The sequence below is a fragment of the Lepidochelys olivacea genome (assembly GCF_965140295.1).
Source record: "Lepidochelys olivacea isolate rLepOli2 genome assembly, chromosome: 2".
Lineage (NCBI taxonomy): Eukaryota > Metazoa > Chordata > Testudines > Cheloniidae > Lepidochelys > Lepidochelys olivacea.
The window spans coordinates 205,661,998-205,680,281 of record NC_140412.1 but is presented as its reverse complement, the minus strand read 5'-3'; the positions used below and the strand labels follow the sequence as shown (position 1 = coordinate 205,680,281).

At 39.9% G+C, this 18,284-nt stretch overlaps 1 protein-coding gene and 1 pseudogene across 3 annotated transcripts in view; one reads left to right on the top strand and one right to left on the bottom strand.

Annotated features, from left to right (window-relative positions):
- Positions 1 to 18,284, bottom strand: part of ANKRD28 (ankyrin repeat domain 28) — a 227,539-nt gene that overhangs the window by 156,828 nt on the left and 52,427 nt on the right. Inside the window, exon 1 of one of the 2 annotated variants that reach the window (XM_084621172.1) lies at positions 634 to 800. The exons of the other annotated variant lie outside the window; for it this stretch is intronic. Within the exon in view, the coding sequence (XP_084477298.1) occupies positions 634 to 750 (117 nt within the window). The 5' untranslated portion in view covers positions 751 to 800. Of the gene's footprint in view, positions 1 to 633; positions 801 to 18,284 lie in introns of those variants that run through there. 2 annotated transcript variants of the gene reach the window in all.
- On the top strand, positions 4,585 to 17,663 carry LOC311515652 (fructose-bisphosphate aldolase A pseudogene; annotated as a pseudogene). Its single transcript has 2 exons — positions 4,585 to 4,654; positions 16,995 to 17,663. The product of its transcript is annotated as a fructose-bisphosphate aldolase A pseudogene (transcript).

The following is an 18,284-nucleotide window of genomic DNA, read 5'->3' as shown; positions in this document are numbered from 1 at the left end:
TAGTGTGCAACTGATATTCTTAAGATACCCTGGATACGATACCAATTCTCAAAATACACACAGCTTATTATTGCATTATAAAGGTTACATCAGTTTCTAAAGTGGTACTGAACAGATAAAACAACAAGCAGCAGGAAAGCAAATATTTACTGCAAATGTAATTTCGTCAAGCTCTCTGGAAAAACTGTGCTATCATAAAACTAACTACAAAGTTGAGATTTCTTAACTCTGCTTCAAAAATATCGTTACACACAAAAAAGGGAGCCCTTACAAGTTTTAATTCCATCCCTAAGTTTTAAATATCATGGTGCTTAACATAGGTGATTTTGACTTCACTAAAGAACTATTCGTTCAACACAAAGGTTTCAGAGTAGCAGCGTGTTAGTCTGTATTTGCAAAAAGAAAAGGAGTACTTGTGGCACCTTAGAAACTAAACAATTTATCTGAGCATAAGCTTTCGTGAGCTACAGCTCACTTCATCGGATGCTTATGCTCAAATAAACTGGTTAGTCTCTAAGGTGCCACAAGTATTCAACACAAAGTAACCCAGGTGCTACTTTGCTTAGTCATGTAAATCCTATGATAAGATAATCACTAGACCTTTGCAGCACTATTGCAGAGGACATATCTTACCAACACATTTCCAGAAGGTGAAGGACGTACAGATGTATTTTCCTGAGGTAGTTTGGAAAAAAATGTGGGAGAATCATCTTCAACCTCCTCCAAAACAACAATACACACTCGACTCATTCGATCCGTTTGAAAAAACTGTATTCAGGACAACACTGTAGTAACCACAGCTGAGACAGCACAGAAAGTACTTTTACCTCCCGAGTATACACTCACAAACATAACTTCTTAACACTATTGCTGGTGTTTTAAAATTTAAAAAAGGACTTTTTTCCCCACTATATTTCATTTAAGATGTTCAAACAATGCTATTTTAAAAAAATATATACTTTAAAAACAAGGTTTCATTCACCTGTACTACAACACTGAATTTGTGAAAAATGTATTAAAAATATTCTCCACACTAGGTTAGAATAGAAATGTCAATATCGTAAATATCTATAGTATGTCCTTTTACTAGAAAATCTGCCTGTTAATATTGCTATTTCTACAGAATAACTTTATCCACACAGTGAAATCATTGTTGTAGGTGACATGACACCATTCTGTATAGAATGAAACAAGGAACAATTGCTCTGACAGAGATGATCACAGCTATAGCCTGTCTTGCAAGGTCAGTCTCCAATTTACTGTACTAGGCTTTCTGATGACTGAAAATAAACACCACTGCCCTAAATGTTTCAGGATCTTATTCTGCAATTTTGGAACTTCATTTGTCTTAATGTCAGGAATACTTCACACAATCTATTTTTCAGCAAGGATTCACAACATGATACTCCAAGATTGACAATTCTTCCGTATGTAATAAAAATCTCCGCAATGTACAGCAGAGCTGCAGTACATTTACATGCAATGAGTCAGACCACAAGGGACAATGGGACTCCCGGAATAATAAGATTGCCTGTTTAATCCAGATTTCCCAAGTGACAGAAACGTAGATAGTTTTACTCCATCAATGATACCAGCAATGTAGAGCATTCATTTTTCCTCCATCAGGCAATTGATGTGCTGCTCCAACAGGGAACCCACTATGCAGAAATGCTGTTAAGGAAGAATGTTTCCGTAAAACAAGCAAGCTACTAAGGCACGAAGAGCTCAAATTACTGCCTTAGACTTTTCCTGCATCAGCAGTTCATCACGCAAGTGTTTCTTTTGATCACCATGTGAATATAGCTTCCGTTGTAGTGTTCATTCAGACTGTGGAAAAAAATGAGACTCTGTGCATCTTCTTTGAGCCAACTTCTTTATGCGAATGGCTGTCTCTGTGCCAACCTGATTTTCCTCCAGGGTTAAATACTATACATCAATTTTCTGTCGCTGATTTTTAGATTGTGTGTTCATTCAATAGATGGTCTTGCAAAGCTTTGAAATCCTACTGCCTGAATTGGTCATTAGAGAACATATTAACAGAGCACAGTTCACATCCACAGCAGCATTCGAACTGAGCAATAGTCTAAAGAGCACAGACTGCAGACCCGCAGCATGAAATGCCTAGTAATGCTCACATGTTACACTTACCAGAGAACTGAGCTACTGCTCTGGATGCAACTTCCTCTCGCAAAAAATAAATAAATAAATAGTGCCTTTTGGGCAGTCATCACAGTTTGAATGTTTGTGCCAGTTTTGTGACTAATTCGGCTCACACGTAAAAATTCTATAATTGAAGAAAGAGCGAGTGTTTAACTTTTTCCACTAAAAGCCACAAAGAAATCTGGTGTACTGGCTCTGCTGACTGACAATTTAGGCAAGTAAACAATTCCAACATTCTAACTGCTTTCACATGTTACTGTACAGAACAACAGAGCAGTCCTCATTTAACTCTCTGAAGACAGAGTATTTTAAACAGAAATCCCCTAAAAACTAAGATATAAAACTAGCTTTTAATGGTCAGTTACTTTAAAAAGATAAACTAACCATTGGTTTCAGAGTAACAGCCGTGTTAGTCTGTATTCGCAAAAAGAAAAGGAGTACTTGTGGCACCTTAGAGACTAACCAATTTGAGCATAAGCTTTCGTGAGCTACAGCTCACTTCATCGGATGCATACTGTGGAAACTGCAGAAGACATTATATACACAAAGACCATAAAACAATACCTCCTCCCACCCCACTCTCCTACCATAAACATTACTTTTGCTACTAAACACACACACACACACACACAATACTGAAGTTTGAAAAATGACCAAGCATAACGTAGCCTTCATTAATCTCATATTCCAACAAACTGAATTTATATTTTGACCTAAATTTGCTTAAAGTAACTGTGCTGGTCTGTGGGCGTATTATACAACTGCATCATGTGCCATAAACTGTTGGAAATGCTTCAGTGTTAAGCAAACGGTGGTTTTTTGTTCCTACTAGACAATATAAAGATTTTTTGATGGCTGTCAATCACTGATCAATTCACAATATATAAAAGGAGAACAGGTTGAATGATCTAGGAGACTGAGCAACAAAATGGCAGATGAAATTGGATGTTGAAAATGCAAAGCAATGCACAGTGGAAAACAAAATCCAAAATGATGGGGTCTAAGCTAGCTGTTAACACTCAAGAAAGATCTTGAAGTCATCATCAATAGTTCTATCAGCTCAACGTGCAGCAGCAGTCAAAAAAGCTAAGAGAATATTAGGGACCATTAGGAAACAGAAAATATCATAATGCCACTATATAAATCCCTGGTACACCCACATCTTGAATACCACATGTATTCAGGTTCTGATTGCCCTATCTCTAAAATGATATATTAGAAATGGAAAAAGTACAGAGAAGAGCAACAAAAATGATAAGGTTATGGAATAGCTTCCATATGAGGAGAGATTAAAAAGATTCAGATTGTTCAGCTTGGAAAAATGACTAAGGAGGGATATGAAACATCTATAAAATCATAGATCGTATGGAGAAAGTGAATAAGGAAGCGTTATTTACCCCATTCACGTAACACAAGAATCAGGGGTCACCCAATTAATTTAACAGGTAGCAGGTTTAAAACAAACGTAAGGGAGCACTTCACACAATGCAGTCAACCTATGGAACTCACTGCCGGGATCGATTGTGAAGGTCAAAAATATAACCGGGTTCAAAAAAAGAATTAGGTAAGTTCCTGGAAGATAGGTCCATCTATGGCTATTAGCCTAGGTGATCAGGGATGAACCTACATGCTTTGGGTGTCCCTAAGAACTCTGACTGTTAGATGCAGGGAATGGACGACAGGGGATGGATCACTTGGTGATTGCCCTCTTCTGTTCTTTCCCTTTGAAGCATCTGGCATTCGTCACTGCCAGAAGCAGGATACTGGGCTACATGGATCATTAGTCTGACACAGTACGGCCATTCTCATGTTCTTATCTGATGCCTCTTAATTAAGTATTCTTACTCTGAAGTCCTATGTACCAGTCCAGGACAAGAAAAAGAAAGAAAACCAGTCTCAGGTGTTTTAACTGCTTTAGATATTAACAGATGTGATTTTTCAAAAGGTTAAGAATCAAAGTTATTCCTACTATCAGCACTGCCATTCCAAACCACTGTAGATATTTTAAAATCATATGCCCAACCTTCAGTAGTTTCACCATACTATATCAAAATGTGTTAAACAATTGCTAACACTTCCTGGAAAAAATCTGAGGTGGGGAGGAGAGGGAGGGAGCATATTTTAAAGTATTTTTGTAGATTATGTAGTCTATTGGTTAGAGGTCAGGACTGGCAGAATTTAACCCAGATGTCTTGTTCACTGTGTGACTCTGTGGCAATATATAAACTCTGTACCTAAATTTTCTTATTTCTAGCATTTGAATAATAATGCTTTCCCGCCTTTGTAAAGCCTTTTTTATTTCTCTATATAGTTAGTTATTAAAATTCCATACAAGATCTTTGGGAAAGTTACAACTAAGGACATTTTAATAAAAGGAAGGATTGTGTGTTCTGTCAAGCTTATCTATTTCACTTGTCTGTCTACATGGTGGTGGGAGGGGTCACAACTGTCCACAGAATGCAGGATGACAGAGGATTTAAAGAACAAGGCTCAGGTAAATTTCATACAGATGTTCTTTAAGAACCAGGGAAGAGACAGAAAATGTAAACAGTAAAATTATTTCTACATGTAACAAAGATTTCCATGGGATGTCAGCAGCTCTTCCAAGATACGATACCCACTGAAACGTTTTCTGATACACTGCATATATGAAAAATATTTGCCTTCCATTTATGAATACTCTTCAGAAATTGACAATAGCTTGCATATGTGACCAAAAATAACCTTAGAAAAAATCAAATTCCTAGATACTGTAAAGTAGCTCTCCCACCCCACCAATGTACTGTTTTGGCGGATGGATACAAGTCAGAGGTTGGTAGTAGTCAATATCAAGGAATGTTTTTCTCCTTTCTTCCCACCTTCATTATGAGACTAACTAGCCATTAGTTTACTGGGTCCATATGTTGTGTGGAAATAAGAAGTCTTCAAAGATATACAAATATTTAAGGAGAAATATGAAGAAAAAAGTTAAGTATTGTTTTATTGCAAATTACAATTATAATTTGATATGCTAGCTAGATGCTTTCACTGTGATTTGGGAATTCCCTACTTATTATCTTTGCAATTCATGACCTATCTAGCTATGTGAAGAATCCAACAAGATGTCCAATGAATATATTTACTATAAGGAATATAACGCTTCATACTTACAACAAAAAAATGGAAGATTGGGCACAGTGATTTAACTATAATTACAGAAGAGATTAATAAAAAACATCTGGATAAGTTCTGACACTTATTTTGGAAATTTTGCCCATAAAATATTTATGTAAAGTTGGTATGGCAATTCACCATATTTTTTTCTTGTACACATTTACTGTAACTTAATTTTTAGAATAGAAGTGTTACCATGTTCATACTGGAAAGAGTTAAAATGCAATTACATCACATCTAGCCACAGCTTTGTTTAAATAAAAAAATCAATATTGTATTAATTTCAGTGGCTATTTAACCCATATACCTAAGGGGTCAAAAACACCACAAATCTGCCATTTAACAACTACACCGCCACACATAGGGGACAATGAACACCCCAAGAACATTTTGACTTTTTCTTATATTGAACCAGCAGCATAATTGTTGTTTTATATCCTTCTTAAGATATCTGATCTGGACTGAAAATACAAATGGATTGAGTGAATGCCTAATAAATTACAATATACCAGAGTGGGTCAATCTGAATACTAAAACATAATAGTAATTTGTTCTTGTTTTTTTAAACAAAATTCTTATTTTTGATTCAAATAATTTCTTAAGTAATTTCAAATGTAGTATAAACCAATCTACTCATTTTGAAATTTAAAATGGGCTGCAGAGGGATCCCTTTGCTGTACAAATACCTAGGAAATACCACTGTTACATTACAAAGTCTACTCTGAGTATTAGATGCATAAGTTTATATTCCTATAAAAACAAAAACAAAAGATCAAGACTTTAACCCTTAGCCTCTCTGCATGTTTTCCAGGCCTGGTGGGAACGAACTGTCACAAACTGGATACACAAATTCAAGTAGTTTTTTTTCCTCGTTAAAAAGTAGTAAAGTGTATTATGGTGGTGCTGCAATAACAACAGACTGGAAGACTTCTCTATTTGGACTCTGAACTTTCTTCTCAAGAGGGAGAAGCAGCGCATTCCTGAACTGACTTAGGAAAGGGGCTACCAACATTACAGTGCAACCACCACCTTCCTCTATTTCTCAGGCAATTATTAATTGCCCTATAAGAAAGCAGGGCTTTTCAACTTACCACTCAGAGTGAGAGCTGCAATGGTAGGGTATCAACACCGAAGCACGTTGTATTTTAGGAGGATAATTGGCTACAGCAATGGTCTATGTGGTATCCTCTCGCTAACCAAATAAAATCAGGTAGATAGTTTAGTCGCAGTTTCTTCTGAATAGTGGTAGAGTTTCAGTAACAGCCAGCAGACTTTGAAATTAAGCATGTATGTTCAAGTAGATGGGAGACATTTTATTTTACGTTATATTTAACTGGCAGTCTATGAAACAGGTAGTGAAACAGGTACTTTTATTTCATGTTTGGAAGTACACTGCAACTTCTCTATCAACGGTGGGAGTTGAGCACTTAATATTAGAAAAGAGTGCCACAGATACTCAAAGTACTTATACTAAAAGGTAGGTATCACTACACACCACACCTCATGACACCCGCAACTCAACTTTTAAAGAGAACAACGCTCAGAAACACCTTTCAAGTAGACTAAATATGAGAGAGAAGAGCCAAGAGTCATTGAAAAGACTGGATAAAGATGTTTTTTACAATATTTTAGTCAGTCAATTACATTTCTGGTGGTAAAAGTGAAGGCCTGCTGCCAAGAACACCTTACCACTGGCTCCCAAGTGCCTCACCCTTTAGCTTACTTTTCTAACAGTTCCATGAGGTGTAGCAGGAGAAGGAAGGTCAGAGAAGGAAACAAAGGAAAAAAAGGTAGTCATAGAGAGCTGGACCTTACCCACCTATACATAAAAGGTGGCTCCTAAGCCTAGATATCTCCTACAACAGCTCAACTATTTCCATGCCACCATATCAAACTTTTGCCATTTTCAGTGTTCATTCAATGCATGTGTAATTTTCCAGGTTAGTCTGATTTTGTGCTATTCCCCACCATCCATATAACCCTTTTTAATTTTATTTTATAACTCCAAGCCTTTTATTCTTCTTGGTATGTTGATGTTAATGAAAGATGTGTGGCTAAATCCTCTACACTGCTTTGTAAACTCAATCTCCCTAAGCTAGTTCTAGCCTGCATTGCTGCAGTATTTGGCACTTAATGTAGTTAATTATTTCCAGCAACTGATTTTAAAAAGAGAAAATTCCACTGAACAAAGATCAAGAATAGAAGCTTGAAGCCTGGAACAACAAACTAGGTCAATATCTAAAGAGAAGACTTAAAAAAAAATACTAACCAATAGTTTTACAACCAACTGCAAGTACATAACACATACTTAGAGCTAGATCTTGAGTTCAGACGTAGCTATGAGTTTAACCCACACCACCCCAGGAGCCATTGTGACTCAGACACTGAGTCACAGTTCCTCCCCTGCTTCCTCATTGCTCCTGGGGGAACGAGGCAGAACGGGGAAGGGGCTTGTATAGGCCAACAGTAAGTTACTAGACCCCTCCCTTCTATTGCTACTCTGGCTTGTCTGTGTATCACAGTGGGGTGCAGGAAGAGATAAGGGGCTATTGAGGAGATGAGCCAAGTTCCACCTGTTTTGCCAAACTCCCTACCTGCCCACATTTTGGGTGGTGGGTCCTGTTTCACCTATCTCTGAACAAAGGGGCATTTAAGTGTTCCCTCATTTAGTCTGAGCAGAAGATGTGACATCCATCCGTATCAACACGGTTCCTCACAATCCCCAGCATAATATCATTATTAATTTAACAATAAATAAATATAGTGAACTTTACTGCTGTGATTCACATAGCTGTTACTGAGCCTGGCTAACAAAATGATCCATGAACCATAATTCGCAAGAGCACTGTATGAAGGGAAGGGAAGGGGGGGTTTGCACAGTTAAGATTGTTTGCATGAGTCTCATACATATTCTGACATCTACAGCAAAGGCATGCCAGCACCATGATAGTTATTTACAAGTACTAAACTTACCTGAAATTTTCCTTTCTTCTATTAAGTTCTGCAGATCTGTTACATTGGGAACGTCAGCCTTTTGCAGCTTAGGGACAAACCCAGTCACTCGTAACAAGGGAACATCCAGATCCCTGAAGTTCCCTTCAGTTTAGACAACTTCCACAGTAATTTTTACTTTCCTAAATAATGGATTGTGTTAACTGTACTTTGAATTACCACTCACTATGTGCTACCAATCTGGTATCTACCTCAGATAGAATATGGATGAATGTACATTGTGGGACCTTCTGATTTATTAAATGAAGACCAAGAGGGTCTAAGTAGTGGTGGGCTAAGAGGCCTCTTATTGCCTGCTTGTTCTTCCATGTGGACTGCTGTCCCTCTCCACACTCCATCCTGAGATGTGGCGGTGGACAACCCAGGTAAACTGCAGCACATGCTGGGAACAGTATCATGGATGTTATGGTATGGCAAACAGCAGCAACAGCTGGTTCCCACAGCCAAATACTTTCCCAAGCTTTTAGGTGTGATGGGAAACCCCATCCCCTTATTACATCTTCCCAAGGAGCATGAGGAGGAATGTACAGATATAGCTTGTCTAGGAGAGCTGCCGAGCTCCTAACATAACAGTGCCTGAAAGAAGCTGATCTTTTTTCATCATTACATATGTATAAAACTGCATAACTCAGATTAGGTCAGCTTGCCTTCCTTCCCTGAGGGGAAAAAACTCCCTTTGTGCACATACATTCACACAAAGACGACAGCACATGACTGTAGTCTGGTCTTTTCTGCATTGACCTGTTGCTATGCTGTACTCTGAATATGAGCTTGGAAAACAGCACTGATTTCATTTAGTTCCCTTTTGGAAGTCTGTCCCTATAATCCTGCTTCAGAGGAGGGAAGCAAAACTGGGTTCAGAGATTGCTCCGAAAGTATTTCCAGTGCCCATCACCCACCACTTCCTAAAGTAATGTAGGCTTACTCGCTCCCCTCCCCAACATGGGTCCCTGTTGGGTGTTTCAACATCCTGGCTTGAGGTTCAACAGACTCCACAAAATCTGTCTCTCTCTCTTCTTCATGGGATCCCCATGGGCCAGACAGATCCGTTTCCCCCTTGGAGATTAAGCAGCTCATCTTTGCTGTCAGGAGAGGGGCTATTGGCATGGGCTCTAGGGACTCAAGCATGTTCTTCTAACTGACATTGTGCCTTTTTGCCTACTCTACTTGTGGAGATAGGGGAGGGGAAAAGGCTTGCCCCAGAGGCAGTTTTTTCAGGCCTGCCTGCCTCCTTTGCTGCAGAGTGAGAACACTGCACTCTGCCCACAGAGCTGGCTGAGCTCCCTGTCAAGGTATTTGATAATGTCAGTGAAGCAGGAGTCACAGACCCTTTCCTTTGCCTTTTCTTAGCCTAGCTTTCTCCGTGAAGCCCGTGAACACAATCAAAAGGGGAAACACATGTGAGCAGACAACCTCCCCAGAATGCAATCCTCCAGCATGAATGGGAGTCAGAAAGACAATGCTATTGAACTAAAATGTTAGTCATCAATCTGAAAAAAAGTTTGGTATTTTCCTCAGAAAAGCTCTCCGGCAAGGAGATCTACCTGAGCTGCTGGACACCGTGAAAGCAGGAAAAAATGGAGGAAACTTCCAGAGGCAGAGCATTCCCTCTGCTGCCAATGATTGGTAATAGTTCTGTTCCCACTCCCAAGCTGCAGACAGACTGAAGTACCACTGCAGTGGATCTGTGACTCTTGTGACCAAGAAAAATGTAATCTTTTCCTAGTTGTAACCATATCTGCCCTTCCCAAGGCATATCCCACATTTTCTTCTGGGAGTTTTTCAGGATATTTTTAGCTTGAGACAGAAGTGGTTAAATTTTATACAAATGTGTGTAAGGCTTTGTCTACAGTACAGCTGGGATCCATGCTCTGAGATCGATCCACCGGCCGTCAATTTAGCGGGTCTAGTGAAGACCCTCCAAATGGACAGATCGCTCTCCAGTCGACCCCTGTACTCTACCCCCGATGAGAAGAGTAAGCTAAGCCAACGGGAATTTCTCTCCCGTCAACTCCCCGTGGTGTAGACCCTGCGGTAATTCGACCCAAGGTATGTCGACTTACCGTGGTAGTGTAAACATAGCCTAAATCACCATACAACCAGGAGATAATGGGACTCCGGACTGACCAGAGGCTTTCAGGTTGGAGGGGGTTTTTTATTATTGAAATGTACTAAACAAAACTGCCTTCTAAAAAGATAGGAAAACAATTTATTCATATGCACACTTTCATATATTAGCCTTTATAAATTTATCACAATAATAAAGTGATTCTTGCAACTGAACTTTAGGTAACGTGTAAAGAGTTTATATTTAAAAAAACTAAAATCAGCTGTGCGAATCAGTAACAGATTATTATAGGTTTGTCACATCAAAGAGCAGGAGGAAAAATCTTCGTGGTTAAAATAAGTTGCTAGGGTTACAAAATGTTTGCCTTTACAACCCAAGTCTGTTTAAAATTCCTATGGAATTCTAATGTGTACAACAGCTTAAGTCAGGAATATACACCATTTCTATTTAAACTATTTGGGAAACAGTAAAATATGATTCATGTCATTCTGGAAGGGTGGAGGACAAACACTGCATTCAACTATTTAAAATCTTCAGTGATGACTCATGAGCTATGGGCATTTCCAGAATCATTCACTTTTTCAAAGTAAAAGACTGCTGTTGATTATTCAAGAAATTATCAGCAAAGATTTGCTAAACAGTAGATCTAGCTTTCAGCGTACCCATTCAATTCCTACAATACTGTAAATAGATGGGAAAGTTTCCTCAAAACAAACAAAAGTGGACTAGGTGGAGTTGAAACTACCCCACTTCAAATGTTAAAGAGATATAGTTGTGAATCTCTTGTCCCAAGGCTGCATAAAAACTTTCAAATTCAACATTACAGTTCTTTGATCCTCATCAGTAACAAAAGAATAGCCTCTTGCAATCTTTTTCCATGCCTGTGTAATCACAGGAATCCTTCCTTTTCGTCAAATTTTCAGAAGCCAACAGCAACCTCAAATTTTCTGATAAAAACAGTGTGAAATACTAAATGGATGCAGAAATCCAAGTTCCAGAAAGTAGAAAGCAAAACCAAACTGCTGCCTACTTAGAGAGATTTTTGTGAAGACAAAACATGAAATAAATGTGCACTGCCAGGTTCTTCCCATGATCAGCAAGATTTTTTTTTATTCATGGTCTCTGGAAAAATGTCAAGTCACTCTTCCTATTAATGTTTTGTGAACTACTGTTCTAATCAGACTCTTCCTTGGAGAAAGTGTAATGGGTTAAAGATAAATGCCATCCATACACTACATTAATACAACGCCATAATTTAAACTATATGCACAGTCAGGAAAAACAAACTTATGGTATCCATAGTAACCTTAGGTCAGCTTTTACTCACATGGAGTATTTTCTGTTCCTATACATATCAGTAACAGGAAATACCTCAAATTAGCAAGAGAACTAAATTACCATTGCTATGGATACCAACACTTTTTTCTCTCTCTCTTGTATATCTAAATGCTCAGCCTTGCTGCACATGCTCTATCCCAACTCACTTTGCAAACGTAGCGAGAGCCAGGATTATTAATCATCCCACATGCATTCAAAGCAGGATTGGTTTTGTCTGTCTGTTTTTGGGTGTCCTAAATTTCTTGGAGGATCTTAGGATCCCTCAGGAGCCCTCATTCCCATGACATCTGGAAAGGGGCTCCTTACTGGCAACAGCAGGTGGACCCAGGAGCAGGAAGTTCAGTCAATATAAGCTTCTATAGGATGAGGGAGCTTATCTGAAGCTGCAGGAGTGGAGGGCACCCCCCAAAAAATTAATGAGTGGGATGGAAAAGCCAGCATCTTTTCTCTAGATACCTCAAACATCATACCAAGAGTCAATGTTTATTCCATATTTGGGAGAAGTGTACATCCCGTCACCAAGATTTAAGGATAGCCCTTTCCAGCAAGTTATTAATTCCTTCCCTCCCTTTTTTGCATAGTAAGGAACAGAGGGGAAAATTTGTGTAATTGTTTAATGCAGTGTATTTTATTTTCTTTAAAGGAAGACTGGTGGTCAGAAATTGAAATAAATTCAGTAGGTATGAGACATTCCAATAAATGGTCACAGAGTGCTGCCCAAAGCAAGAAAACTGGTCCCTCGTTAGCAAGCATTCCTATCAATTGGATACACTTACTTTGCTGCCAAGAAAAAACTATTTATTTTGCTTAGATCTTTCTTAAGGGCCCCTAAACAGCCCTCTCAACATCCTGGCAATAAACTTTTTTCCCCACTCTTTTGTTGGATTGCACTAGCAATCCATTATCTTTCTCCAAGATTTTGTAATTCCAGACAGCTCCCTCCCTATCTGAAGACCCCATAAAGCTATTCCTGAAGAAACTGACATCCCTAATTAGGGAATCTCTGTATGAGGAGAGCTTTCATTATCTTCTGGAGGTTTGACTTTGTGGCAAGTGTGCTTCACCTACAATACTAGCTCACTGCAACAATAAAAAAGCTTAAATAATGATACAAGTGTCAAATGAACATATCTTCTTTAAAGTCATTTCCATAGCTCCACCCTCCTCAGAAATACTGTCTAGGTAGAATTTCTAGGGAGATGGGGATCTTGGTAGTGTTGCATATGTGGGCCTGAATATCCTCCCTCCTCAAAAAAGGCCATTTCTGTAGAAAATTTTTTCCAGCATACTGAGTGAATATGAATGCAGACAAAGGAAATCTTTCAATTCCCAGTGGACCAGCCTTATAGTTCAGAAACTCCACCAACCCTCTCTTCCAAGTCAGCAAGAAGCCTTCAAGAGAACATTTCCTGACAGAATGTAGAAGTGGATAGGATTCACTTGGGAAGCAGGCGGGGGGGGAGAGGGGGGGTATTAGAAACATTTAATGGATACACAGAGCATGAGTACACAGACCATTTTAAAAAGCCAGTTAAAGGAGGATTACACACAGCAGAAATTCTACTTACAACATCTATGAATTAGCAACTTCATTATTTTATTTACTGCTGTTATGTATTTTGTCACTGTACTGAGAACAAAACTTTCAGAGCTTGATTTTCCAGAATGAAGACAAGTATATATGCAATTATAGATACAGTAGCCCTGTGAAGAATCAGGATATTGTGTTTGCAAAACAGTAGAGGCTCCCCACCACAATGTATTCAATTTGCATGTGCTACCACAATAATTTCATGTATGTAACTGTAAAAAAAAACTAAGTGTCCTTTTAAAAATCGCACTAATTGGTAAAAAGATTTTATTATTTTTAACTACAGTTGAGAAACGAAGGACATCAGGACATAAACGACAAGAAAATAAAATCAATTTTGAAAAGATACATCTGTATCTCAATACTCTAAACTCTCCCTACAATTCCAGGTTTATATCCTCTGAGACTGTCAGAATAATGGCTTTCAATACAAAATCCTGATGATTAATGAGTTTGTTACATACAAAGAGCACTTTTAATGGTTATTCAATATTTTAAGCCTTGTTTTACAAATTGGAGCAGGAGTTAATTTATTTCATATTACACTTATCCATTGGCTGACATGCACAGCTATAACAAAATAGGCAATGCGACCATTTTAATTGAAACATTTCATTCAATTCAGGGGTTTCAAAAATATCTTTCATATACATTTGAATAAATATTAATCTGACATTTTATTTAGTAGGATTCTTGAAGAACAACATTTTCACAACATTGGCTACCGCATAAAAGACTAAATATTAAAAACAAAGATTAATCAATATGAAAATAGAAATCCCTTAAATCATGGACTTCTAAATGTCTATACCCCAGATCCTACAGCTTATGCACATGAGTAATTTGCATTGAATTCAATGGCTCAACTCAAGCGTAAAGTTAAGCACATGCTTCAGTGTTTGCAGAGTGAAAGCCTAACTGAAGCATACATGGAGATTCTAGTTTCTGAACTAATTTTCAGTGTTGAGAAACCTTGAGAAAAAAGGTTTGACCTGGAGGTCATATTGTTTATCACCAGACTTCCTTCTCTGTCTTCTCTCTTCTCCCCCAGCTCATTCTTAGACACATGTAGCAGTGGAGAGGGAAAGGGGCACTGGCAGCATCACTGCCCCACAGGCAGGGTAGGTGAGGAGCTTTGGGGAAGGACAGGAACTAACGAAGAACTGAATGTGAGGACCTGACAGGGCCGAGGACTAACAGGAGCAAAGGGAGCTAGTGCCACCCCCACATCCATGTTCCCTTCCAGAAACCAAACATCCCCATTCTCAAACCATCTTAGTTACCAATACCAAGCTGACTCTGGCTACCCCCACAAGAAATTCATCCTGTCCCTCAGTCTTTGAGAGGTGCAATGAATAAGGTCCTGCCTGCACACACCTGCTTTCACTTTTCAGGGAAGCCTGCAAGGAATACCTGGTGTCAATCCAATGCCTTTCATCAATATTAAACATTTCTGGAAACATGGTATGCGTATTACACACCAAGTAGTCACATCTGCAAAAAAAGTCACATGGAGCTGCACAAAATGTGGCAGGTGGGTTTATTCGTAACACACCCCCACCAGATATATAAAGTTGAATTGAGAAAAAAGTTATCAGGCCTCATCTCCCCACTCTGTGGCAGACTGCCCTCTCAGTGGGCAGATTTTCCATTCCTAAAAGCTCTCAGCCCAGTGAAGAGAACTGCTCCTCGTCCTCTTCAGGTCTATCAACCTTATCCTTGAGTAAAGGAAGACTACAATGGCTGGGGAAGGTGAATGTACATGTGGCTGGCTAAGCTTGGCTGGATGAAGAAGAACAAATAAAAGAGGTAGTAGCTCAAAGGGATGGATAGATTAGAGAAATGAGAAAGTCAAGTGTGAAAAAGAAAATCAAGACTAGAGAGACCAAGAGGACGACGACAGAAGTTAAAAGGAGATAAATTAAAAAAACCTCACTTAGTTTAAGTTAAATATGTTGGGCATGCAGAAAGCGGCTAAAAATTAAACAAAGGAGGTATAAAGGAACTGACTCATCTCTTCTCTACCCCTCCAGTTCCTAAATCCCTTCCATGTGCACTTCTGGCTTCACACCCAAAACTCCTTTGCACCTTCTGGCATATATATATGATGGTTATATCTTGGTTTTTCATTTTGAAAATCTCATCACCTTAGCAAGAGTATGAGTCAGCAGTGAAACACAAAAGGGAAGTGACCCCCTCCTACGAAAGTGATGTACAGGGCTGCAGGGGATTATGCCAAGGCAACTGCAGCGTAAAGGACCTCTTGGCCGGGAGGGTTGGGGGGAAAATGGGACAGAGCATTGCTGGGCCCCTTATCCCAGACACCATAAATCCTGTCTGCAGATCTGTATTCAGCATGCTACAGAATATACTCAAAATGAAGTACAAGAAGAAATAGAAAGTGTAGAGCAGCTGCAGCAAAACAGGCACGAAAAATCAGAAAAGTGACCAGGGATACCTGAATGATTGTATGGAAATGACTTAAATATATGTCTGCTATATTATGGATCCCACATTGCTGTGAGCTACTAAACTCTGTAATGAACATTTTGGCTGCTGCAAATTTCACCAGGCAGGACAAAAGAATGATACGGAACTCAGACAATCTACTGTCCCCTTGGGAAACTAAAACCAAACTCCATATAAGTAAACCTAGCAAATATTTCCAGACACCGAATGTAGTAGCAAACAGAAAAAGCTGGTAATTCCAGAATGATTTACTGCAAGTAGCTGAAGTGTAAATACTACATTTTTAGTAAGCTACTGACAAAACTAAGTTTTTGAATCTACAATTAGTTCAACTTGACTATATTTTTGGTGGCTTTTCATTCTAGTTTGCACTCATAACTTGAGCAGAAAAATATTGAAGTAAAAATCCCCTCTTATCCTTAAGCCATCCTAATGGCTAATTATGGAAATTAAGGTATATTTCACACAATCAAAAAAATGTGATCCTACTGAATATTGCTCTTAATGGGTATGCTTGTTTAATACAAAAACCCAGTTTTCAAGCTGTGACCTCTGGCCTGATAGGTAATTAACAGCTGAAGAAAACAAAGTACCACTACTACAGACCACAACATAATTTGCATCCCCCATGCCTAATTCTCCATACAACTCTCTCTCCTCACACACACTATTCACCTACACTTTAAATATCATGATTTTTTTAACAAAAGAAAAAGCCCCCCATAAACACAAATTTAAACCATTCAACTGCACATCTAATAAAAAGTGTGGTAGCCAACAGCTGAATTACATGTCAGAGTGTAGCACACGAATCTGAACATCTTAAAGAAATTGCATTTGATTTACATTTTTATAAATATCATGAATCTAATGGGTTAAAGGAAAGACCACTTCATTAATTTTCAGCGTGTTTCAGGTTTAAGAAGAATAAATGTATACAAGTTCTGAGACAGAAAAAACAAAACCCAAAACTTTATTTCCAACGTGAGCACAGGATTTTAAAGCTTTCCCATCAGCCCAAGCATACCCCACCCAAAAAAATCCCATCACTCACAGAGGCTGTAGTAGCAGCTGCCACCAGCTTCTGAATCTTGGAACTTTCTTGTTGCTCTACTCCTTCTACAGAGTACCACTCAAGCACCTGATTCCACCAGGCACCTTGAGACTCCACCTAACTACCGATTCACTGCTGCTTCTACGTAGAATGCAATCAGCTATTTGTCCTGCCTCACATCTCTGAGCACACCCCCTCCCACCTGGCCATCCTGGAGAACGCCAACGTCCTAGCTCGCTACACCAGCAACTGACAGCAGAACGGGATCGTGCCCATTGCAGAGCCGGAAATCCTGATCAATGGGGGACCATGACCTGAAGCGCTGCCAGTACGTCACCAAGAAGGTGGTGGCAGCCATGTACAAGGCTCTGAGCGACCACCACATCTACCTGGAGGGGACGCTGCTGAAACCCAACATGGTGACAGCCGGCCATGCCTGCACCAACTAGGACAGCCATGAGGAGATCGCCATGGCAACAGTCACCGCCCTGCGCCGCACCATGTTGTGCCGCCCGCTGTGCCCAGCATCACCTTTCTGTCCAGTGGGCAGAGTGAGGAGGCTTCGCTCAACCTCAATGCTATCAGCAAGTGCCCCCTGCACAAGCCCTGGGCCCTCACCTTCTCCTACGGCCGTGCCCTGCAGACCTCTGCCCCCAAGGTCTGGGCCGGCAAGAAGGAGAACGCCGAGAACGCCCAGGAGAAGTACATCAAACGGGCCCTGGCTAACAGCCTCGCCTGCCAGGGGAAATACACCCCAAGTGGCCAGGCCAGAGCCCGCTGCCAGCGAGTCCCTCTTCGTCTCCAACCACACCTACTAAATGTGGGGTTCCCTCCCCCGCCCCCCTGCTGCCTGCACCCGTTTTGTGGAGTCTAGTGTGGCTGGCTCCTGGCCTGCAGAAGAGCCGAGCTAACTCTGGAGGGGCGTGAAGAACCCAGGGGTCCAGGTCCCCCTTCCCCTGTTGTTGTGGCTGTGTCTTAGCTTCCGCTCCCCACCCCCCTTTCTGGTGACAGACAACACTCCAGGCGTGCATCCCATGACGGAGCTGCTGGGCCCCCCACCCCCCAGATCCCACAATAAAGAGGACACTACTTAAACCGTGGGGGTGGGACGACACAGGACGGGACACACACATCCTGTTTTAGTTCTTTGGGTACTTACCAGTAGTCCCACACACAATTTCACCTCTCTCCTTCCCCCACGCCATCTTCTTCCCTACTCCATCACTCACACCAATCCATTAATCCATTTTCTTCCTCACTAATCAGAATTAGCATAAATCCCACAATTTTTTTTAGAAAATGACATTTTTTAAATGTCTAACTATATATACCCACCAAAATAGTCAAGATGTATGTATGTCATACCTACGATACTACATGACCTAATTTTTGTAATCCTGGTATTCTCTTGTCACTGTTTGCTCACTCTTGTGTTTTGA